Source organism: Podarcis liolepis, assembly GCF_965112155.1.
Source record: "Podarcis liolepis genome assembly, chromosome: 10".
In the NCBI taxonomy this organism is placed as follows: Eukaryota; Metazoa; Chordata; class Lepidosauria; order Squamata; family Lacertidae; genus Podarcis; species Podarcis liolepis.
In genome coordinates, this window is record NC_139562.1 from 31,297,569 (window position 1) to 31,319,082 (window position 21,514).

Here is a 21,514-nt window from a genome sequence, read left to right on the forward strand (position 1 = left end):
ACCAGATGGGCCTTTGGGCTCATTCAGCAGGCTCTTGTATTCTGATTTACCTTAAATTTCCCCTCATTGACAGGATTCTAGACTGCTTCTAGACTGGTGAGATTGTAACTGCTGAGATAACTTAAAAAGAAGCTGCAGAATGAGAAGAATCTTTATTTGCATCAGCTACTAGCCATAGCACTAAAGGGATGACTCACGCCCTGGCCAGCACTTCTTTAATCTCCTACCTTCGGGCAGGAGATACAGAAGTATAGTCAGACGCACTAACAGGTTAAAGAACAGTTTTTATCTGTTGGCTGCTTCCGACAAGCACACAGAGTGCGAACAAGACTGAGTGTATGGGGGGGGGGGCTCGTTTGATTTCACTGCACACAGGTAGTGTGGTGACAATAAAGGTTTGTTGTTGTTATTATTATTACTACTGAAGATAGAGGTAAAAACTTAACTATAGAAAATACATTTTGGGGGGTTTACATCTTATTCTAATTGCCTCCGCTAAAAACATTGCAGTTTTTGCTGTCACCTGATCATCTTGATCTGCTAAAAGAAAAGACACAGTAGCAATGGTTGAGCAACCCAGCATGGACAATAATAGAGGGGTAATAACCCCTCCAACTTAAAATCTGGAATAGCTACCCATGAATTTGTTTTAAGGCATATATGAGCACCACTTATGCAATAATTAACAAAAAATATTATTCAAAACCAGTCTTTATTGTTTTTAAAGGCAACTAGAAGTAGTTTCAGAACTAATTCTTAAGCAAAAATGGATTCATATTTTTTCATTCAATGAGATTATTATTGTATGAAGAAGAAAAAAAACTTTCTGGAGTTTATTTTTAGAAGTGAGTTCCTAAATCTGTTCAGATTTAAACAAACAGAAAGCATACATCACTTATGGGTTTAGACAAAATTACAAGAGCACAGAACAGGAAACATTCAAAAGCCCTAGAAGAGACCAAGACGTAATTATAACAAGGTTTCCAACATTAAGAGCAGGAATCAAAATTTTAGTAGAGAGAAAATAACAGATTTAATTGTATTAGTTATCAATGAACATTTCAGCAAAGTGTCCAATGAATACACATGCTGTAATTATACTGAAGATTTGCCATTCCAACAAAGATCTTCCTTCTTTTCCTTTCAACTGAAGCTCCACAAGTATCAATGTGATAGTATGACAAACAACCCCCCACCCTATAAAAATCAGTATTTGATACTCTAACTAGGTTATATGGAAATAGGGAAGTACTCAGCTGCAAAAGATATGTAAGGTTCTGGCAAAAGATATGTAAGTTCATTAGAGCTTCCATGAAATGAGAATCCAGAACTTCACCAATCTTAAGATCTATGCTGTATATATTCATTCTGAATTATTTAAAGAATGAATACAACCAATTTGTTTTCCTCCTACAATATTAGGAAATTAAACCAAGAATAATGTTCAATAGTTACAGAAAGGCTCCTACCTTTTCAAGTTATTCAGCTGACTAATGTTAATAAAAACATTTGCCCCCTACACAACTTGACAGAGCCAATTAACAAGTTAATTGGCTCAACATTGATTGTATAAGTAGTCCAGCCTCAACAGCATTTGTACCAACATATTAAAAGCCTAACCCACTGCTGCAGGGATCTGATCTGTGAAGAATCTGATTGCAACCATTTAAGTCACCCTTGTGAATATATAAAAAAGAATATTAATTGTGTATTATTTCTTCCAGTTAAAATAAAAAATACTGATCCTCACTTATGTTAGAACTTAAGAATTGTTACAAGCTCTCACAAAGGAGTTCAGTTACTGGGAAGCAGAAACCCAATACTATTACTTAAAATAAAATAAAAACCACACGCCCCTCCGAAAATAGCCCCCCCCAACACATTTTGGTACAATCTACTGGAAGATTACAATTAATAAAAATTTAAAAGAAACGGCACTACTGTTGAGTAAGACAAACTCCTGGGCAAAGGTGCTGAGAGGGGGAAATGTATTTTTTTGAAATAAAACCTGAATACAATCAAAGTGACTGCCATTTCTGAAGCACGGAGGGAGGAGGAAAAGGGATTCTACCCAGAGCACCCTAATTCTCTTCTGAGAATTATAGGTACAATGGTTTGTGTTATTGCAACATCCCCCACCTCTTGCAATGGAAGGGGATTTTAGGGTTGATTTCCAAATTTGGCTGATAGTTTGCCAATGAGATTCATGACTTTGGGGTTATTCTGGTACTTTGACATGTTTGCTGGGTTCTGTGCAACATCCTGGAAAGCTGCCATGACTTCTGGATCCTGTAAAACAAAAAGGGGGGAAATGGCTTGTACTGTTGTATGAAATTAAGTGGGCTTTCATATCCATGTTAAGGCCACAATACAATATAAAATCAACTATATGCTAGTTGTTGTTGGCATCCATCTGTCTTGAGAGACAATGGAGTGCATCTCTGGGGGTGAAGTCAAACCTCTGTGTTAGCAGCACTGAAGTGACCTCACCGGGATGCAAACCTCAGCAGTGTATATGGAGGTCCTGGGCTGACAAGACCCCCTATCGGCCTTGAGAACAATTATATAATTATATAAAATTGTAAAAATATATATAAAATTAATATAAAATATTAAAACAATTATATAAAAATTAATATAAAATATATATAAATTGTATTCATAGGCTGTTTAGCCACATCAAGTGGTATTTCTTGCAGTTAAGATTCCTCTTGTTAAGAGGTGTCATTTGTTACAAAGGCCACATGTTACCCTGAGGGCATTTTTAAAGCAGAATAAAAATGACTGAAAATAAATGAATGTTGGAATAATCAACTATTTGGGGGAAGGTCCTTAGAGAACAAGCACAACTCATATGAATAATCAGGGCTCCATAAATCTCTCAATCATCATTATTTTACTTGTTCTATGTTCTCACCTGCATGGCTGCAAGAACTTCAGGGTCACTGAGAATTTCATTGAGACCAGGCATACCCCCCATTCCGGGCATGCCACCAGGCATGCCGCCAGGCATGCCACCAGGAAAATTACCTGAAAATGTAAAGCATAGACTTGGAGCAGAGATCAACAATCTTTCTGGACCAGAGGGCACATTTTGAGAAAGTGTTATGGATGCTAGTCACAAAATGGCTACCATAGGGCGTGTGGCATAATGCAAAATGGTTGTCATGAGGGGTGTAGCATAACAAAAAAAATTAGAGTGAGTTACAGTCATTGCTGCTTTCTCCCCAACCCCCTGGACAATCTCATGCTTACCATGGGAAGTCAGCTATGTCCTGCTAGATCTGATTGCACACTATACTGAATACCCATGCACAAACCAGTGATGTTGCTGTCTAGTAACGGGGAGCATTCCGCAGTTCGAGGAAAAATATACAAAGTGGTCACATCACACACACTTTTATGCACGTGCATGCACAGAGCACCCAAATAGACCACATATACACATAAATCTCTCTCATACACACATATGCCACGTACTCCCACTCAAACACAATTCTCTCCCTCTCTCTCTGTCCAAGTGCATCCATTCCTCTTTCTGAGACCACACATTCGTACTTCCTGCCCTCCCACCCTTACAGACTGCACCACATACATACCTCTGCTTCCTTCTCTGTCACACATACCTCTTCTCCATCTCCAAAGTGCATCTTAATCACACACACAGATGGAGCCCCTACATGGGGTGAACAAGCAACAAGTACCTGCTGCCAGTTCCACATAGCTGGTGGGCAACAAGCAAACAGGATGGGCCATCCCTGCCACTTCCTAACCCGCCACTCAAACATCCTGCCAAACCAAAGGAAGCAGCCTTTCCAGCTGAAGCAACTGCTCTGCCATTAAAAATCCTCTACAACCCGCCCCCCTGCCCCAATATCAAGGGAAACCAACCCAGCTCTCACAGGCAGCATGATGCCTGCAGGTGCCAATGAAGGCCTTTGGGGGCTCCTTGGCACCTGTGGGTACAAACCCTGCAGCAAAGCATACCCTGCTTTCATATGTGTGTTACATCCTTGCATATTACAATTCTTTGGAAGCCTCCTATAGCCAGGAGAGCAAAAGAACTAAAACTTTTCTTGAACAAAGGTCAAGACTTTATCCTGTGTTCCAATACCCACTCCAATACCCACTTAGTCTTCCGGGACCAAATATGGTAGCTTTCAGCTGGAGGCTACCTGTGAAATAGTTATGCTACCTCAAGGCTTTGTCTTATCATAAACAGAGGAATGTATTATCATGGCCTCTTTAGCAAATTGTATGTGAAGGATTACTGCAGCACAGCAAGTTGTACATACTCTGTACGATCTTACCAATAAAGCAAAACACAAGAGAGGAGGCTGTATGGGCAAGCAATTATGCAGTGTATGTGATTTCTAAGATTTGCTGTTAGGAAGTTTGTTTATCTACCACCCTTCATTAGATTTGGTTCCAGGGCGGTTCATAAAATTGAAGGATTAAGAAACAATCAACCACATAAAAAACAACCAGCAGTTTAAACACAGCAAGCAGTTAAGACTGTAAAATGCCTAAAATACAAAAAGAATAAAAAGAGGTTCTCTGGTCCCTAAAAGCAGTGAGGTGAGCCTTTCTGGGGATGTGCCTACAGATGGCTGCCATGTGCTTACAGATGGCATGCCATGTCCAGAAAGGCTTTCTCTTTGGTTGCAAAGAAGTGAGAGAGTGTGGGTGCAGGACGATATGGGTGAGGCTCTTCAGGTCTCAATAACATCTCCCTCTTTACCAGCCCCCAAGTCACTTTCATGATCTCCTAGGCTACTACAGAGAGTGTTTGTTCCTATGAGTAGTTATGTGTTCCCTTCACATACAGATATTCCCTTCCAACAGCTAAACAACTTTCCCTCTTGATTAGAAAAACCAAACTTACATAAGTACAGCTTTTCTTTTGCCCCAATAGCAAGTTAAACAAAATGCTATGACCCAGATCCATTAAGTTACCATCTCTCTGTTGCTATTCATGCTTTGAAATGAACACATACCTGGGAAGCCACCTGGGAAGCCACTAAACTGAGGTCCTCCCGTTTGTCGTCGAGCCTCTTCCTCCTGCAATCAAGAAATCATGAGAAAACTTCACATGCTCTGCAGCTAATCAATATTATATATAGAAAGCTGAGAAGGCTGTTACAACTGGATCCAAAGCCTACTATATAGACCCTACATGCTCTTAGGTTCTGCAATACTGCTTCACTCCAGGATAATACTGAATTTCTAGGCCCCTGGAAGAGTGAGTTTTGAAAAGAAAATAGTTGTGATATTTATTTTAATGCTCAAGTTTGTTGCTGCTCCCTCAGTGTTTATAGCACTGGGCTTCAAACTACAGGTAACTCGCATCTTACACAGCAGGGGTTATGTTCTCGGCCACTGCACATATAAGCAGCACAAAGCCAGAACGACCCCTAGAAAACTGTAAAAATAAATAAATCACTGCACTCATCAGTGGGTGACAAATAAGGCTCTTAGTCTTCCTCCTCTTCCTTGCTAAATGATGCTTTAGGGGATGATATGAGGTGTTGCCAGATAGCCAGAAGAAGTGCTTGGCTGTGGGGTGGATTGCATGGGCACAATTGCCACTATTGTCTCTTGAACTCATCAAACATTTCCTTGCATGGCCTCAGTGTCTGTAATCCCATGGATGATCTTGAGGCTGCGTTCCATGAAGGGGTTAAACTCTGCAATCAGATAAATTGTGTGCTCTATGACTTGGAAGATTTGAGAAAATTTCTGCAGGTTCCAACTTGCTCTCCATCCTCATCCTCACATTCTAAACTTGATCTGACCAGTTCCTCTCTAGCTATTGGCCCTCAATTAGTTCTTCTACTTCTTCCTGGATGAGGCCAACAAAGTCATCATCACCACCTACCTGCCTGGCCATCTGCACAATGCCCTCCACCTCAGTGACAGGGCTTGAAAATCTCTTGAAATTGTGCACACAACGCTGAAGGACATCCAGCATACCATGGAGTCAAGAGATGGATCAGCATCCATTGCATTGATAATCCAGGTGATGAGCTTCATGTGAGTAGTCTTGGAGTAGTGGAACACACCTTGATGCAGAGGCTGGATGAGGGATGTCCTATGCGGGGGGGGGGGGGGGGCGACATCTACCTTGCTGTGTGCGAAGCAAAGTCCTTCAATGCCCAGCATTGTCCATAAGCAGCATCATTTTAAACCACAGTTGTTTCTATCTGAGGAACTGCCTCACCTCTAGAAAGAAGCAGTTATGGAAGCAATCTAGAAATGATGATGTCACCCAGGCCTTTTCATTGGATTACCAAAATACAGGAAGTAGATTCTTCTCCTTGCCTTTTGCACAGCGGTTTTGAGACCTGTACAGCAAGCATGGCTGTATTAAGTGTCCAGCCACATAGCTACAGAGCAGCACAGCTACTCTATCCTTTCCAGCTTTGAAGCCAGGGGTTTGCTTTTCAGCTTTGGCAATGCAAGTCTGCTCAGGCATTTTCTTCCAGAGAAGTCCTGTCTCGTCTAAAGTGAAGACTTGCTCTGGAAGACAGGACTTGTCCAGCAGCTACTTTGTGCAGGGTATGTTTTCACAGTCTCTTTGTCTGCCGATGAAGCCTTCCCTATTGCCTGGACATTCTTCAGGTTGAAACAGATCTTAAAGCTCTTAAGGCAACCTGAGTTGGCTTTAAATTCCTTGCTGATTCCCAACTGCAGTGGAAAGTTTAAGTGGTCACAGAGGCTGAGAGATTTGTGGCACGAGAAGCTGCCATCCATAGCAACATGTTTCTGGTTCTTGTCTTCCAGCCACAAGCTCAGTGCCTTCTTTGTCTTCACCAAAGCCACGTCTTGCACTTGGCTGGTCACCTTTGCAGCCAGGGATGCACTTACTGCCACTTCTCCATGGACCTCATTTTCATGCACCTTGATGGCATGGATGCTGTACTCATTCTGGCCATATTTGTGTGCCAAAGTGCACACAGACATGCCAGGTCTCAAGCAGCTCAGCACAGCCAACTTCTTTTCCAGTGTGGGAACCATCCTTTACTACTTCTTTGGTTTCTCAGCAGCTGATGATAATGAGGATGCCTTGTGGCCACTCTGCAGCTCTCTCTAACCACCTCATCCACAATCCAGTCTCCTCCAATGTCTCTCCAAGCCCCTCCACAAGTCCTTCAGACCTCTTCCAACCTCCTCTTCCAAACTCCTGTGATATCTCTCCGACCTCCTTCAATCTCCCTCTCCAACTGCTTCCACACTCCAACCTCCCCCAATGTCTCTCCAAACTTTTCCACAAGTCTCTTTGGTCTCCACCAATCACCCACTCCAACTCTCTGCTACCTCCACTGCCTTCTCTTCACACTCTGCAGACTCTTCAACCAAACTCAAACGCTTTCACAAAGACTACTGGGATTGTTTGCAGTTTCTTCCTGCTCAGCCACCCCTGTCCACCCCGTGCACCACATTTTCATGGTATCTTTTTAAAAAAATTAAAAAGAAAACTGGTGGTGTGCATAAAGCTGTGATCATGTTAAGTATGTATAATAAGTGTAAGATGTGAGTTACCTGTACAAAAAATAGTTATCATTTTGAAGTTCTCTGCAACTAAATACAGACTCAGTTAAAGACAGACATTCTAAAATATAGGTTAGCATTTGAAACTGTAGAAGTGCCCCCTTTTTAGCCTATTTCCATGCACATTTTTTGGATAGAGTTATGCTGGGTTATTTTCCTGTTGTACATGCTTTATTAAGCTCTCACCCTTTGAGCTCTCTCATGTTCCTCTCGAGCTTTCTTTACTCTTTCCATCCTTTCCCTGATTTCTTTTTCTTCACGCTTTCGTTCATATTTTCTTCTGTGTTCCGCAATCTTCTGAGCCTGAGCACAGAGGGTGGGTAATGGTCATATGAATCCAGAGCATCTTTAAAATGTCATCTTAGCACTTTACCTACCTCAACTAGTTTTAATTGTTTTTGTACTCTGCCAATTCTTTTCTAGTACTGAAAATTATATATTTAAGACACATACACTCTCTTCAACAGGCAACTTAAGATTCAATATGTAGCTGGGTCCCACGGGATATGAAGTCAATATTTCACAAGAGGGCAAAACTTGCAGCCTGAAGCTGCTGATAGTATGAGTGAACATAGTGAAAACAATTATCCAGGCTTTAAAAGTCTGGAAACCTATCTAGGAGTTTATACTACAACTCATGTGTAAAAATCTTTTGAGAGGATTGCTTATAGTGTTCTGGCCAAGCCAAGCTAAAGGATGAAGACTGCCACTTAAAAAGTCTTAATCAATAATGGAGTGTCTTAACATTTTTCAGCCTCAGTGCCACATTGGGTTAGGATCCTCTCCTAACCCAGCATTGCGGTGGAAAGAATTGACCAACCTTCCTCTTTCTGCAGTGCTTGACCCCTTAGCAATAGAACCATGTTAACTGGTGAACAGGCACTCCTGTGGATGGAGGAGATAAGTCAATTTCCCCAAGGGGTGGTAGGTCACCAGAAATGGCTTGGCAGGCCAAGGCTAGCCTGCAAATTTGCCACCCTTGATCTAGACAACATAGCATATTTAGAAGCCAGAAATGCTAAAACCAATGTTCAAAATGTAAAATACCAGGGAGTATACGACACACTTGGCATACAAAACTTTAGGCTCTCGGGATATCACATTTTGGGTCAGTGGTATCAACTAGGCTTCTCAAAACATGATGTATTGAAAAAAAACATGCCTTCAGTTGTCATCAGTATTTGGCAGCAAAAGCTCCTAGTATCCATAACACTGCTACTTAAAGAAGCCATTACACTATTTTTCATAGGTTTCAGCTTCCAGATGCTTCTCCAGATATTATAAAGGACGCCTTTCTGCATCTTTTATCAAAAACTTTAAAGAGACTTTCAGTAGTAGGCTCCCAACTAGGTCAAGTCTCAACTATAGCCTAGTCAGCAGAGAATGAGACTCTTAATCTCAGGATCATGGGTTCAAGCCTGACTTTGGGCAAATGAGTCCTGCATTGAAGGCGGTTGGACTAGATGACCCTCGTGCTTCTAACTCTACAATTCTAGGATTCTAAGTCTGCCCTGGCTCAGCAGTGCTAGAAACTGAGATAGAAAAGCTAGGAGCCAAATTTTGGCAACACACTTTAGTTATTATTTTGATACACATGAACTAATACACAAATCACATAAGTGACACATTGTTAATATCACATTTTAACAGAAATTGTTAATACATGTTTCATTTGGTGCTTACAACAAAAATATTGGTACACCACACCCTACTCTTTACTGCTAAACTCCTTATTAACATTTTGGCTATCCCTGACATACCCTTCGAGGCTTCAAAGCATATACATTTCAGAAATCCTTGAGTATCAGCCAGGCACAAAAAATGGCACTTAGACCTTTTGAGCTTTTTGCAAATGGAGAATCTTTGGGCGTGAAATGCGCCTGGCACCCTGCTAATTTCAATCCCTGTGGCTGAGACTAGCCTATCTTACTTGGTCCTCTGTCTTGTGAAATTATACTGTTTCAATTAGTTGCTCATGTTTTTATTATCATTCTCTGTGCTGCAGTTTCAATGAGTGGGAGGAGGGAACTGCCCTAAGGCGCCTTCACAGGAGTTGGTCCTGCCCACCTAGCAACAACAGACATTTCCTAAACATCCCCACTCCTCTTCATGTGGCAAACAATAAAGCAATAGACATGGAGACTGTAACAATGAGTATGGACAGAGCAGAGGCGTTTCCTACAACTCTGAAATGCCTTCTCTTCTTTTCATCCATAAAAGCCATGGAAAAGGGGAGACATATGCCAGTCTTTAGGAGTTGTCAATGAAGTAAAAAGAGTATGTGGAAGACTCAGGCTTGTTGAATCAAATTTTCATTCTATCTGTGCGAAATAATACAGTGGAAAGAGCAGTTCCAGATACACAGTGGCAGGGAGAGGAAGCAGAAGCCAGGCTGTCACATCAAAGCTTCAGAAATGTTCAATTATACACATGATTATGAGATATCAAAATTTATGACCTACTTGATGGGTCTTCCTTTTGTACAAGGTTAAGATTTATCCTTTGCTAATGTCAATCCTAAACTTACAGTAGGAAGGTCAAACATTTGGCCCTATGGACACTGCTGAACTAAAACTTCCTTCACCCCTAGCAAGAATGGCCAATGGTCAGGAAGATGGGAGTTTAGTTCAAGATCTGGAGGGCCAAAGGTCTCCACATATGATCTACAGAATACCAGACCAGATGAAACAGTACAGTTAAATAAATATTCAAAAATATTCTTTGAATATATAGGCCAGCTTGCAAAAACAAGGAGTGATTCTCTAGAGACAAGGCTGAAGTTAAGAATTTTTTGAACTGCTTGTAACCACAGCTGACAGCACTCCCATGCGGCAATGCTGCAAATCAGTAAAATAATGAGTTCTAGCCAATACACTGATCTCGAATGATCCACATTTTATGCAGCAGATGTATCTACAGTTTTCCCACTGTTCCTTTCCCACAAATATTGGGAACACATGCCCATATCATACGCACATTTCCCCTTCAGATGTTATAGGAGCTTACTCAGAGACATGCAGTGGACACATGGCAAACTTGTCTACTTTCAGCAATCGTCTGGAAGCTAGAGGATGGAACCACAGCATCCTTAGTTTTGAACTATGAGGCCACGCATAATTCCAACAGACACCAATTTCTGAAATAAGTTCTGCCTAACACCACAGAAGACAAACCATGAACAAGGCAATAAATTATTGATGTCTCAAGGTACAGCCTGAAGGCACGTGAAGCCACCACTCTGTTCAAGCTAAGGAGCTCTGGGGAATCACATATACACTGTATTCAGGTCCACGAAAAAAGAAAGCCAGGATAGAAAATGTAAGAAAATATGTATTCCTGTTGTCACTCACTCTGGGCTGCACTTCCTTCAGCATGGCACTAGCATCTTCATCATAATCCAGTTTACAGGCTAATGCCAGGTCATGTGCAGACTCCTCCCAGTGACCCAACAGCCTGGCAATGACAAGATTCAAGACATTTTAAAATCAGATTTAACCCATGGCATAAAATAGGGGTGGGCATCCTTTAGTCCAACAACTTCTGAAAACCATAAATCCCACCATCCCTGAACACTGATCATGCTGGCTGGGGATTATGGGAGTTTTGAGTCCAAAAACATCCAGAATGTTCGTCATTCTTGGGCTAAAAGAAAACCCATAGATATGCACAGCTTGAAAACAGAAACTTTCCAATTCATTATTATGGTACAGTCATACCTCGGGTTAAAGTCGCTTCGGGTTAAATCTTTTCAGGTTGCGTCCTGCGGCGACCCGGAAATAACGGAATGGGTTACTTTCGGGGTTTGCCGCTCACGCATGCGCAAACGCTCAAAATGACGTGACGCACATGCGCAGAAGCGGCGAATCGCGACTCGCGCAGACACGGGTTGTGTTCTGCTCAGGATGCGAACACGGCTCCGGAACAGATCCCGTTCGCATCCAGAGGTACCACTGTACTTGTATTTTTGCAAATCCAAACTGTCCCTTAATTCCAAGTTTTACATTGAAGAAGCAAAGGAGAATTTACAGTGGTAACAGAACAGTACAAAAATGTGCATTTATATATGGTTCAGATTATCTTACCTGTCCTTCATAATAAGGTCTTGGGGCAGGTTGCAACAATTTACAATTATAAAAACAGACACTCACAAGTTAAATCAATTTAAGAAAAAATACCAGCTACACAACTGGATTATGTTTAACAGCAAACCAGACCGGAAAGTTTGTATCTTCATTAATCAGAGGAGTACAATGTAAAGAGAAATTAGTTTCTTTACCTGTGGGCTTTCCCTCGCCATTTGTAAGGCTGTGCTGAATCAGGGTTAATCTGAATGGCTCTATCACAATCTCTGATGGCAGCATTTGGCTTCTGCATTTTCACAAAGACACTGTCGACAACAAGGAAATCAAATATGTTTAAGGAACTATCAGCTGCACATTTTTGGGTACTCAGAATGGAGTCTAGAGATGCTACAAGTTACATGACAGTCATGCTGCCTAATCATATTTTTTCCCCTTCAACTGTCCCAAAAACTGCAAGCTGCTTCAGTAATTTGTATACATCCTCTTCTAACACGTATGCTGAGGTTTTAATGCTCATTTTAAAAATTTCAATAATAATGTTGTTTAATGGTTTATACACTTTTCTTTTTCTAAGATTGGTATTAATGGCATCAACCACCTACTGCTTCAATTTTTATCTGACAGAGACTTCTATGAAGCAACATTAAGCAGAATCTCAACCTCCAATTTAATTTAGCTAAGTCCTTTAATAAATGCACATACTTATTCTGCCTTACTCAAGACAAAAATCAAAATTAGGAATATGACATCTAAATTATGTCCGAGCGTGCTAAGAAAAATAAAAATGCTTGCTTTTTCATAAAGTCATTCTGTAATCTGATTTTATGTATACAGGTATGGTAGCATTAAGGACAAGGGAAAGAGAAGAGGTATATGGGAAGGAGAACATGGAACAGGGTCATTAGAAGAAAAGACAACCATGAGCACGTAGCAATTTAGAAAACTGACATTTACACTTATTATTCTACAGACCATCTGGTAAATATTTCCACAACCACCAACAGGACTTTTCAGGTGAATAACAGCACCTCAAAATGTCAAAGACTGTATGTTGGCTTGCAAAGGAGCTAATCAAAATAGATTTAACAAAGAAGCACAAGAAAATTAACAGTTTTTTTGCAGCCAGGTCAAGACATATTGTCACATTTTGTACAATATGTACATTTTACTAACAATTCATTTAGCAAGAGAATTCTGGAGTTAATTGGTCTAGACTAAGCTGTGTTTGGGTACACGTAGTTTGGCATCCTCTAATGCACTTGTTTTCAAATTTAAAGTCTCACCTGGCTCGTTTGGCATACAAGATAGCCAGTTGTGGATTCAACTTGATGGCTTCTGTGAACAAATCAATGGCTTTCTGAAGTTCACCTGGAAATATAAATAAAGCTTCAATTCTACCCCCAAAGAAGACATCTACATTATATACTTGTCTTAATTAGGAGTACTGGACATATGGAATAAAGGGAATGGTACATAGGGCCATCAGTCTTGTCTCATTGGCAAGTTGCAGACATCCTCTTTTGGGACAAGGCACTCAAGGCACTGCTGTGCAACCCCAAATATTTGTAGGGTTTTCTAGACAAATTTAACTTGGTTCCAAGTCCTGTTTTGTTGTAGAAACCACACTGGTCACCCTATGTGATAGCCAGTGCCAAGAGAAGAGGAATACAACCCTTTTGATATCCCTAGCTCTCTCAGCATCTTTTGATACTATCAACTGTGGTATCTCCATGGAATGACTATGTGAAATGTATATGGATTGCATTTAGGCAACGGAGCCCAACAACATGCACTTGTGTGTGAGAGTGAGGCAGACACACAGACACACCTTGGTAGGACCTGCATGGGAGGGGAGCCTGATGAGTGAGAGGCAATTTGCCTGGCCCTCCATTTTTTTTTTACCTGCAAGTCAGTGGCCCATAACATAAAGAAGATTTCTCTTTAACCTTGCTTTAAAGCCTTTTACAGTTTGAAACACTGGTCCCTTAAGGACTACTACTTCTCTGTCAACCTACATGGGAGCTGAGATCTTCCCATGCAGGTTGACAGAGAAGCCTTTCTCAGAGTTTCACCACCATGAGCAATCAAGTGGTAGGCAATGCTTCTGACATCCTGGTTACTGAATTCCTCTCCCCAGAAAGCTTGTCTAGTCAGCAGGGGTCAGCAAACTTTTTCAGCAGGGGGCCGGTCCACCGTCCCTCAGTCCTTATGTGGGGCCAGACTATATTTTGAAGGGGGGGGGATGAACGAATTCCTATACCCCACAAATAACCCAGAGATGCATTTTAAATAAAAGGACACATTCTACTCATGTAAAAACACGCTGATTCCCGGACCATCTGCGGGTGGAATTTAGAAGGCAATTGAGCCGGATCTGGCCCCCAGGCCTTAGTTTGCCTACCCATAGTCTAGTGGCTATAACATCATATTTTAGGTGTCAAGACAAGATGTTTAGTCTCAAGCATTTTAAATAAAATTATTCTTTTTCTGGATCAGATGGGAAATGAAATTACAGTGGTACCTCAGGTTACATACGCTTCAGGTTACAGACTCCGCTAACCCAGAAATAGTACCTTGGGTTAAGAACTTTGCTTCAGGATGAGAACAGAAATCGTACTCCAGCAGCACGGCGGCAGCAGGAGGTCCCATTAGCTAAAGTGGTGCTTCAGGTTAAGAACAGTTTCAGGTTAAGAACGGACCTCAGAACAAATTAAGTACTTAACCCGAGGTACCACTGTATTTTAAAGACAGTCATTCACTGCACTGTCTGAATCGAAGTTATGGTGAATTTTAACATACTTTTGTTTGAATTATGTACTTATTGAAAAGACCCAACTTCTGAATACTGTTCTCTTAACACTGTGGGAATTAAGAAACTCACAATCCACCCTATAAAATAGAAGTATACTAGATTACATACTTTGTTTACCCCTAAAAAGCTTGTCAGGCAATTAATTTTCCTTATAAAGAACTCACCTTCACCTAGTGCATTAATAGCTTCCATCTTTTTTTCATTCGCCTGGTCCATCATCTCTTCCGTTACCTAAAGGAGAGAGAAACAAAGTGACTCAAATTCACACGAAGTATTTGGAAAGCATTCTTAATTCTAGAAATTTTAAAAGGTCTAGAGCAGGGGTAGGCAACCTAAGGCCCATGGGCCAGATGCCGCCCAATCGCCTTCTCAATCCGGCCTGCGGACGGTCCGAGAATCAGTGTTTTTTTACATGAGTAGATTGTGTCCTTTTATTTAAAATGCATCTCTGGGTTTTTTGTGGGGCATAGAAATTTGTTCATTTTTTTTCTTCCGAAATATAGTCTGGCCCACCACATGGTCTGAGGGACTGTGGACCAGCCCACGGCTGAAAAGGGTTGCTGACCCCTGGTCTAGAGTATCAATATACGACTCAACCGAATCTCAGCAGAGGGATATGTGTTTCAAAACTACTTAAAGGCAATTAGGAAAATATCTATCAACAATAAATTTCTTCTTTTTAAAAAGCCACACAGAGTATGAAGGAGAGTTGAAATTGTCTTAACGTTTTATTTATTTTTCCATCCTTTAGATCAGTGACTATTTAGTTATGGTAGAACACATCTGGTGCACTGGCAGTCTGCTGGTCTGATCCAGCTCAGCAAGCTCTTCCTGCTAGCCCACTAGCTCCCTGTCTCCATTTCGCAAGCAACAGGACTGCTTTATTTCTTCTGCCTGGCGTATTGCACATGTATGTGATACAGAAGTGTATGTGCAGACATGAGATGGCCAGATCCACCTTTGTTTTGGCCACAACAATCTTTCTAAGATATCAGTTATTTTTCTTAACATTAAAAGGGTAATTTGAAATCCACGTTCTGCATTGGTTTCCTATATATTAGTACAGATTGCATCATGATGGATTTGTTTAGATAGCTCTTAAATATTGTAAAGCAATTTTCATGCTGTGCAATCCAGAAATGTTGATTGATTGATTGATTGATTGATCGAAAAAGCTACATGAGGTTTTACAAAGAGAGACAGTTCGAATCTCAATTAAGCTTATTACCTCAAGACTTTCATCTCCCATTTCTTGAGGTTCATCACTGTCTGGTTCAATCACTCCTTCATTATCAATTTCTGCAAACAAAACCACCACTAATTAGAAGAATCCTAGTTATTCCACATAAGAGGCTAAATAGGAAAAATGAAGCCAAAACGTTGCATCTACAACACAGAAACCATGCAATATAGTACTGAATAACTCACCCACATCACTCTCTTCACTCACAGGTTCTGATGGCTTTGGCGGTTCCTCTGGCTTCTTTTCTTCTGCTTTCGCCTAATGAAAAGGATATCAAATTATTGGCATGCTCATTTAAAGCTTTGCTTAGGGTGGTATTGTAGGATGTTCAGACAATTCTAGAATAAATTATTTTCAGGGACTGAATTGGAGAATTGTTGCACTGTTTTTCCAGCTGGAAAGTTTTAAATTTAAAAGGTGAATATCTCAAAAATGTAATTATGATATTTTGGTTATTTAAATTCTGCTTGCTACAGACTACTGGAAAATCTAGACTTTCTACTGTTCTACAATTCACCTGGGAATATCTGGAAACATATATAAGTAACACTGAAACATAGGGCAAGGGGCCCCATCAGAAAAGGAGCATATCTGACCAACGAAGTATTTGTTAGCAGAGTCTGACAGCAATCATCACCACCACTACTGCCAGTTGTCAGGATTCAAAGAACTATGCAACTACACACCCAAGGGAACTTTAGACTTCTGCTTTCCAAAGAACAGAAGCCTTTGCCACATGACAAACCACTTTGGAAGGCATAAAGACCTTTAAAAAGCCAACAAACATAATGGGGTGACCTCCTGTTTGGGGGATAGTTACTCCCAAAAAAGTAATGTGTATGACATGTGCAGGCTCTCCTGCTCTTACCCTTTCCTCTATGTTGGCTGACCCACAACTAGGGCTGGGCGATATCTGGTTTTCAACATCATAATATATCAGCAGCTAAATATCGTGATATAATGATTTATCATGGTGTCTGAAATGTATCTCAGCTGCTGACAGAGATTTATATAGAGCTTTTGTCCATAAATTGTTCAATTTATCTTCTTCAATGTTCATATCCCTGTTTAATTCCCAAATTTTGTTGCGGGTAAAATTGGTTTTCAACAAGGGTTTCGTATAAAAGGGAAATTAAACTCATAATCATTATACTATATCTTCCCAAATGATTTTTCTGTATTGGCTAATGGCCCTTTATGTACAGAAGCCTCAAAAAATGATAATCATTGAATCAACAAAGGATGTGGTATCCAACACGCATCTTTAGGTATGCGCAAAGAAAGCCTGAGTAATTACTAATAATCTTGTTGACACATGAAGGAGAGACGCACACTTGTGTCCAGGGCAGATGTCTATCAGCTCCATCTGGTAAGCCAGCTGAGACCCTACCTGCATGTACTATGTCTTGCCAGAGCAGTACATGCTCTGGTTATCTCCCACTTGGACTACAGGCAACTCCCCATTTGTGATTTATAAGACAGCATCCATACTATTGCACAAAGTTGAGATGCAGGTCAAATTGCACCCTACATTAGGAATTGTATGTACAAACATAAAAGCCATAATCCTAACAAGCGCCTCTCTCTTACCTCATGTGTTCCTTCTGCAGCTCCTTCTGCAGCTCCTTCCTCAGAAGTGTTGCATGGAGCTGGTGGTATTTTACCTCCCATACTTTTCAAAAAAAGAAAAAGATTGGTGAGATACAGAGTTTGACAACATTTGGTTTAAGATAAATGAAAAGTATAAACCACTAAGTAACAGTTGTCAATGAATATTTATTCATGACTAAAGAATAACTGAACAGAAGTTCTGTTACCTTAAAATTAGTCCCATTTGCTTTTCTGAATTGCTACTCAGGAATGCTTCAGCACAATTTTGTGTTATTAGGGTAGAACAACTGAAACCCCTTTAAGCATAGCAATGTCAATTAACTAGCATTTGCTGCCTTCTAATCCAGGAAATTTGGAAAGAAAGAAAAAGCTGTGGAAGGTTAAGCATTTCTAGATTTAACTTGTACTTCCACATGCCGCAGTATGATTCCACAACACTAAGGAAATTACCCTGAACAAAACACTCCATTTTTACCCATACTTTCAAGTCAGAACTGTGATTATGTACAAAGGTTACAAGCAATAACATTAGAAAAAGTATATCTGTAAAGAGGTGGAATGTAGATTATCCCCAGCAACTTTCCTAGAGCAAGGGGTGCAGGTGCTCAGGTTGTTCTACATTGTTCTGTACCTCTGATTCCCAAAGCATGTGCTTTGCACCACAACTGATTTCCCTAAAACTGGTTGATCCAACACATGACTTGAGGGCTACAAGGAGCCTTTGAGACCTTTTATGAGGGCCCACAACATCATCTTGGTACACCCCCCCTCCTTGCACTGCTTTCCCAAAACTGGGTAAACAAGGTGTGAGGCTTTGGGAAGGAGGCGTCAGGGCTGGGAAGGGCTCAAATTTTGGCCTCCCCCCACGGCAGGGTGTGGCCTGTGGGTTCCGTGTCAAGTACTCTTGCAGCCCACTTGGTCTGAAAGGTTGGACCTCCCTGCCCTAGAATGTACAGCAAAAGGTAGTGGTGGAAATCACACTTCCTGTTTCAATAAATTAATGGTGTGCTTTCCAGAAACATTTACAGCATCTGTCAAACACTTCTGAGATGAAAGGAGCATCTCTGACACACTCCTCTAGGAATAATATTAAATGTTAAATCTAACTGAAATAAAATTAACCCAGAAGAGTAACCACCAAATAAGAACTACTAATATTCTCTGGCCACCCTATCTGATTTACAGTTTCACTGCTCACTTTGTTAGGAAGACTTTACCATTCAAAAACTAACTGATACTTTTATAGCCCAATCGTAGTATGAGTTAGGCATACCTGAGTCCACTGATTACAATGCAAGCAAAGCCTCCTAATGCTACAAGACTGTGTTATTAAACAACTATTTGATTCAAAATAAAAACCATTTCACACACAAAGAGATTTCAAATGAACAAGCTCTACCACTACAGCAGAAAACCTGAACTCTTACTACCCAATAGATAGAGCTACAGGTTACCTTAGAGTAAACACAGCCATGTTTGTTTCTACACTCCTCCAAATCATAGCTCTTTCAGCCACAACTCTTTCTACACCCCTCCCTCCACAGCATGAAATGCAAGCTTTTGCACTGTCATGGAACAATACTTTAAGGTCTGCAGAAGCCAAAGCTAGACTGCTTTTCCTCACAGAATCATCAACATTATTACTTGAGGGTTTTTTCCTGGGCTATGAAACAGGACTCCATAATGGTTTTTAATTCATTTAGCTAGAATGTGGTTGGCTGCATAAATGGCACTCTTGGCAATGTAACACTGATTGCTTTCAAGCAGGATCTGAAATCATGGAGGGGATATTAGAGAACCATCTGGAAAATTTTAACAGCCAATTTTACTATTGTACAGATTTCAATAAGTAATCCAGTTAAATGTTTTTAACCATGCTTACAACAATATGAAAGCAGCTCTGTCTACCTTAGTTTTACATAAATTGAATACTAAATCTAAAAACAGTTACATATTGCTATGAGTTGGTGGGGAGAAAGTAGGCTCTATGTGGGATCCTTCTAATCTAACCCCTGGATCTAGCAAGTGTTAAAATATAAGCTAGGCTAGCTTCCTGTGTTGAGGTGAAAGTCTGGGTGATGAGGCATTAAGAGAAGGGGTTCTGTGTGAGAAGGCAAACGGCTGGGGGGGTGCCCCTCCCCCAGCTCTGTTAGTTAAAAGGACAAAACTGGAGTTTAGAGCTGAGTTGCAATGATGTGACCTAGAAGTAAAGCTGCAAGCTGGTGAGAGAGTCAGAGCACGGTTTGATTTCTGTTTGCATCCCCTCCATTGTAGGTTTAGGTTGCATATATGTGTAAACAAACCATATATCATAAAAACATATAAAAAATTGTCCAGTAGCACCTTAGAGACCAACTAAGTTTGTTCTTGGTCTAAGCTTTCGTGTGCATGCACACTTCTTCAGATGCATGCACATGAAAGCTTACACCAAGAACAAACTTAGTTGGTCTCTAAGGTGCTACTGGACCTTATATGTTTCGACTGTCAGACCAACACAGCTACCTGCCTGAATCATATATCATAAAGACACTAAAGTATCAGCTGTGCTTCATTCCAGAAGGAAACAAAACCCTGGGTAAGCGCTTGGAACCCCTGGAATCCCGCCCTGCTCCAAGATTGGAGTGGCATGCAACAATATATTTGCACAATCCAAGGTGCATTGTGGCTTGTGTTACACACACTTCCACAAAAAGTCGTTTGATAAATAGTCTTTTTTTCTAAAAGATGAAATAACAATCCTAAGCAACTCAGTTTAAGGCTACTCCAAAATGCATGCTTTTTTCAACAAAAAAGGAACTTCCAGGTGGAAAGAAAAGCATAGGCAAAAATGTGCTTGGCATGTAGATTATGATGTTTGTTTTTCACTAAATGTGCTCTGGTACAGTAAGTGGGGACAATATTCCAGCATCAAAATACATATAAGACGAATAAAGAAAGTGCAACACCTGAGTAATTATCATAATGATCTGAAAGCTTTCTCTTAACCTTTCCTCAGGCACGAAACGTTTTCTGTGCAGCAGAAATGTTCGTACACCGAGAGAGGATTAAAGAGCACATGTTAATTGTAACAGCCTGAAACCCTTTCCTTGCCGAGAAAGGTGGGGGATGGGGGGGAGTGGAGTAACTGGACGTGAGAAGAACAGGTTTCCAATGACACGGCTAGGCCTTCCGTCCACAAATCCGGCCATCCGTCCCTCAAACAGCCTCGGATTCCAGGGAAAGGACTGAAGAATCAAACCAAAGCAGGCACCTTTCGCAAGGCAAATAAATTATTCCGAAGAATTCCCCACCTTCCCAGCCCCATACAAGTCCCTGCAACTACTCCAGCTCCGCGCTTTTCAAGCCCGACCTCTCTCTTATTATCGAGGCCTGATCCAAGGTTCGCCGCCCACCAAACACCCCCCTCCCGCCAAAAACAAAAACCCAGCAGCAGCCCCCCCAAGCCCTACCGTCCGAAAACTGAGCACACTTTCATCACCTGAAAACGGGGGTGAGGGGGAGAGAGAGTAGAAGAAACGGGGATACGGAGGACCCCACTCCACCCCCACCCCCTGCTCCCCCTCCTCCAACGCCGCCCCATGAGGGGCTTCCCCCCCCCCCCCACTTACCCCTCCACCCAGTCGCGGAAGAAGCGCAGGTCGTCGCTGTGCAGGATGGCCGGGTTCTCCTTGCAGAGTTTGACGAAGGCCCGCAGCTCGCTCACCTTCCGCAGGTCCATGGCTCGCTCGCTTCCCTCCCGCGCGTCCCCCTCGCTGCTACTGCGGTGGTTGCCGCTGCCGCCGCTTGAGCTTCCCTCCAAGCGGAGTAACGAAAGTTCCCAGCCTCCCTCTTCTCTTCCCTCCCCTCCCGCTCGCTCGGGGGCCCCGCTGCCTGTCACGCGCAATTCAGTTCGGCGCCACGCGCACGCGCTCCCCGCCCCTCCTGCCCCGCCCCCCTGTCAGCTTTCCCTCGCTCGCTCGAGGCTGCCGCTGGCCGCCTTCCCCCTTTGCCCACGCCCGAGAGGCTCCTCCCACTGTGCCCTCGCGGACCCACCCGCCGTGGCCCTTCGAGCGACGCTCGCGCGGGGCGGACCGGAATTTTCCAGAAATGAAACCCGAGTCGCCCTAGGCGTTTGCCTCTTTTCGTTGTCCCCGCCCGCCCCCGCCATTCCCACTTGGAGAGCAACACCGAGTTATTTTACTCGCTAGAGGGCAATAGCTAAACCTAAACGGGCTC

General features: G+C 41.8%; 1 protein-coding gene across 1 annotated transcript; it reads right to left on the reverse strand.

Annotated features, from left to right (window-relative positions):
- Nucleotides 1-695: 695 nt before the first annotated feature.
- ST13 (ST13 Hsp70 interacting protein) lies at nt 696-21,389 on the reverse strand. The gene is made up of 12 exons (XM_083462391.1): nt 20,908-21,389; nt 17,279-17,360; nt 15,874-15,946; nt 15,674-15,744; nt 14,610-14,676; nt 12,917-13,001; nt 11,828-11,938; nt 10,902-11,004; nt 7,738-7,854; nt 4,998-5,061; nt 2,918-3,030; nt 696-2,289 (listed from the first exon to the last, which is right to left on the reverse strand). Exons 1-12 carry the CDS (start codon nt 21,015-21,017, stop codon nt 2,161-2,163), a joined length of 1,125 nt encoding a protein of 374 aa, XP_083318517.1. The 5' UTR covers nt 21,018-21,389; the 3' UTR covers nt 696-2,160.
- Nucleotides 21,390-21,514: the final 125 nt, after the last annotated feature.

Bases quoted from the DNA above. Each gene is read 5' to 3' on its own strand.
- ST13 (XM_083462391.1), bottom strand. From the start codon at position 21,017: ATGGACCTGCGGAAGGTGAGCGAGCTGCGGGCCTTCGTCAAACTCTGC. The intron at 17,361-20,907 runs GTAAGTGGGGGG...TTTTTTGAAAAG, and splicing joins TTCCGCGACTGGGTGGAGGG to TATGGGAGGTAAAATACCAC. The intron at 14,677-15,673 runs GTAATAAGCTTA...TCTCTCCTTTAG, and splicing joins TGGGAGATGAAAGTCTTGAG to GTAACGGAAGAGATGATGGA.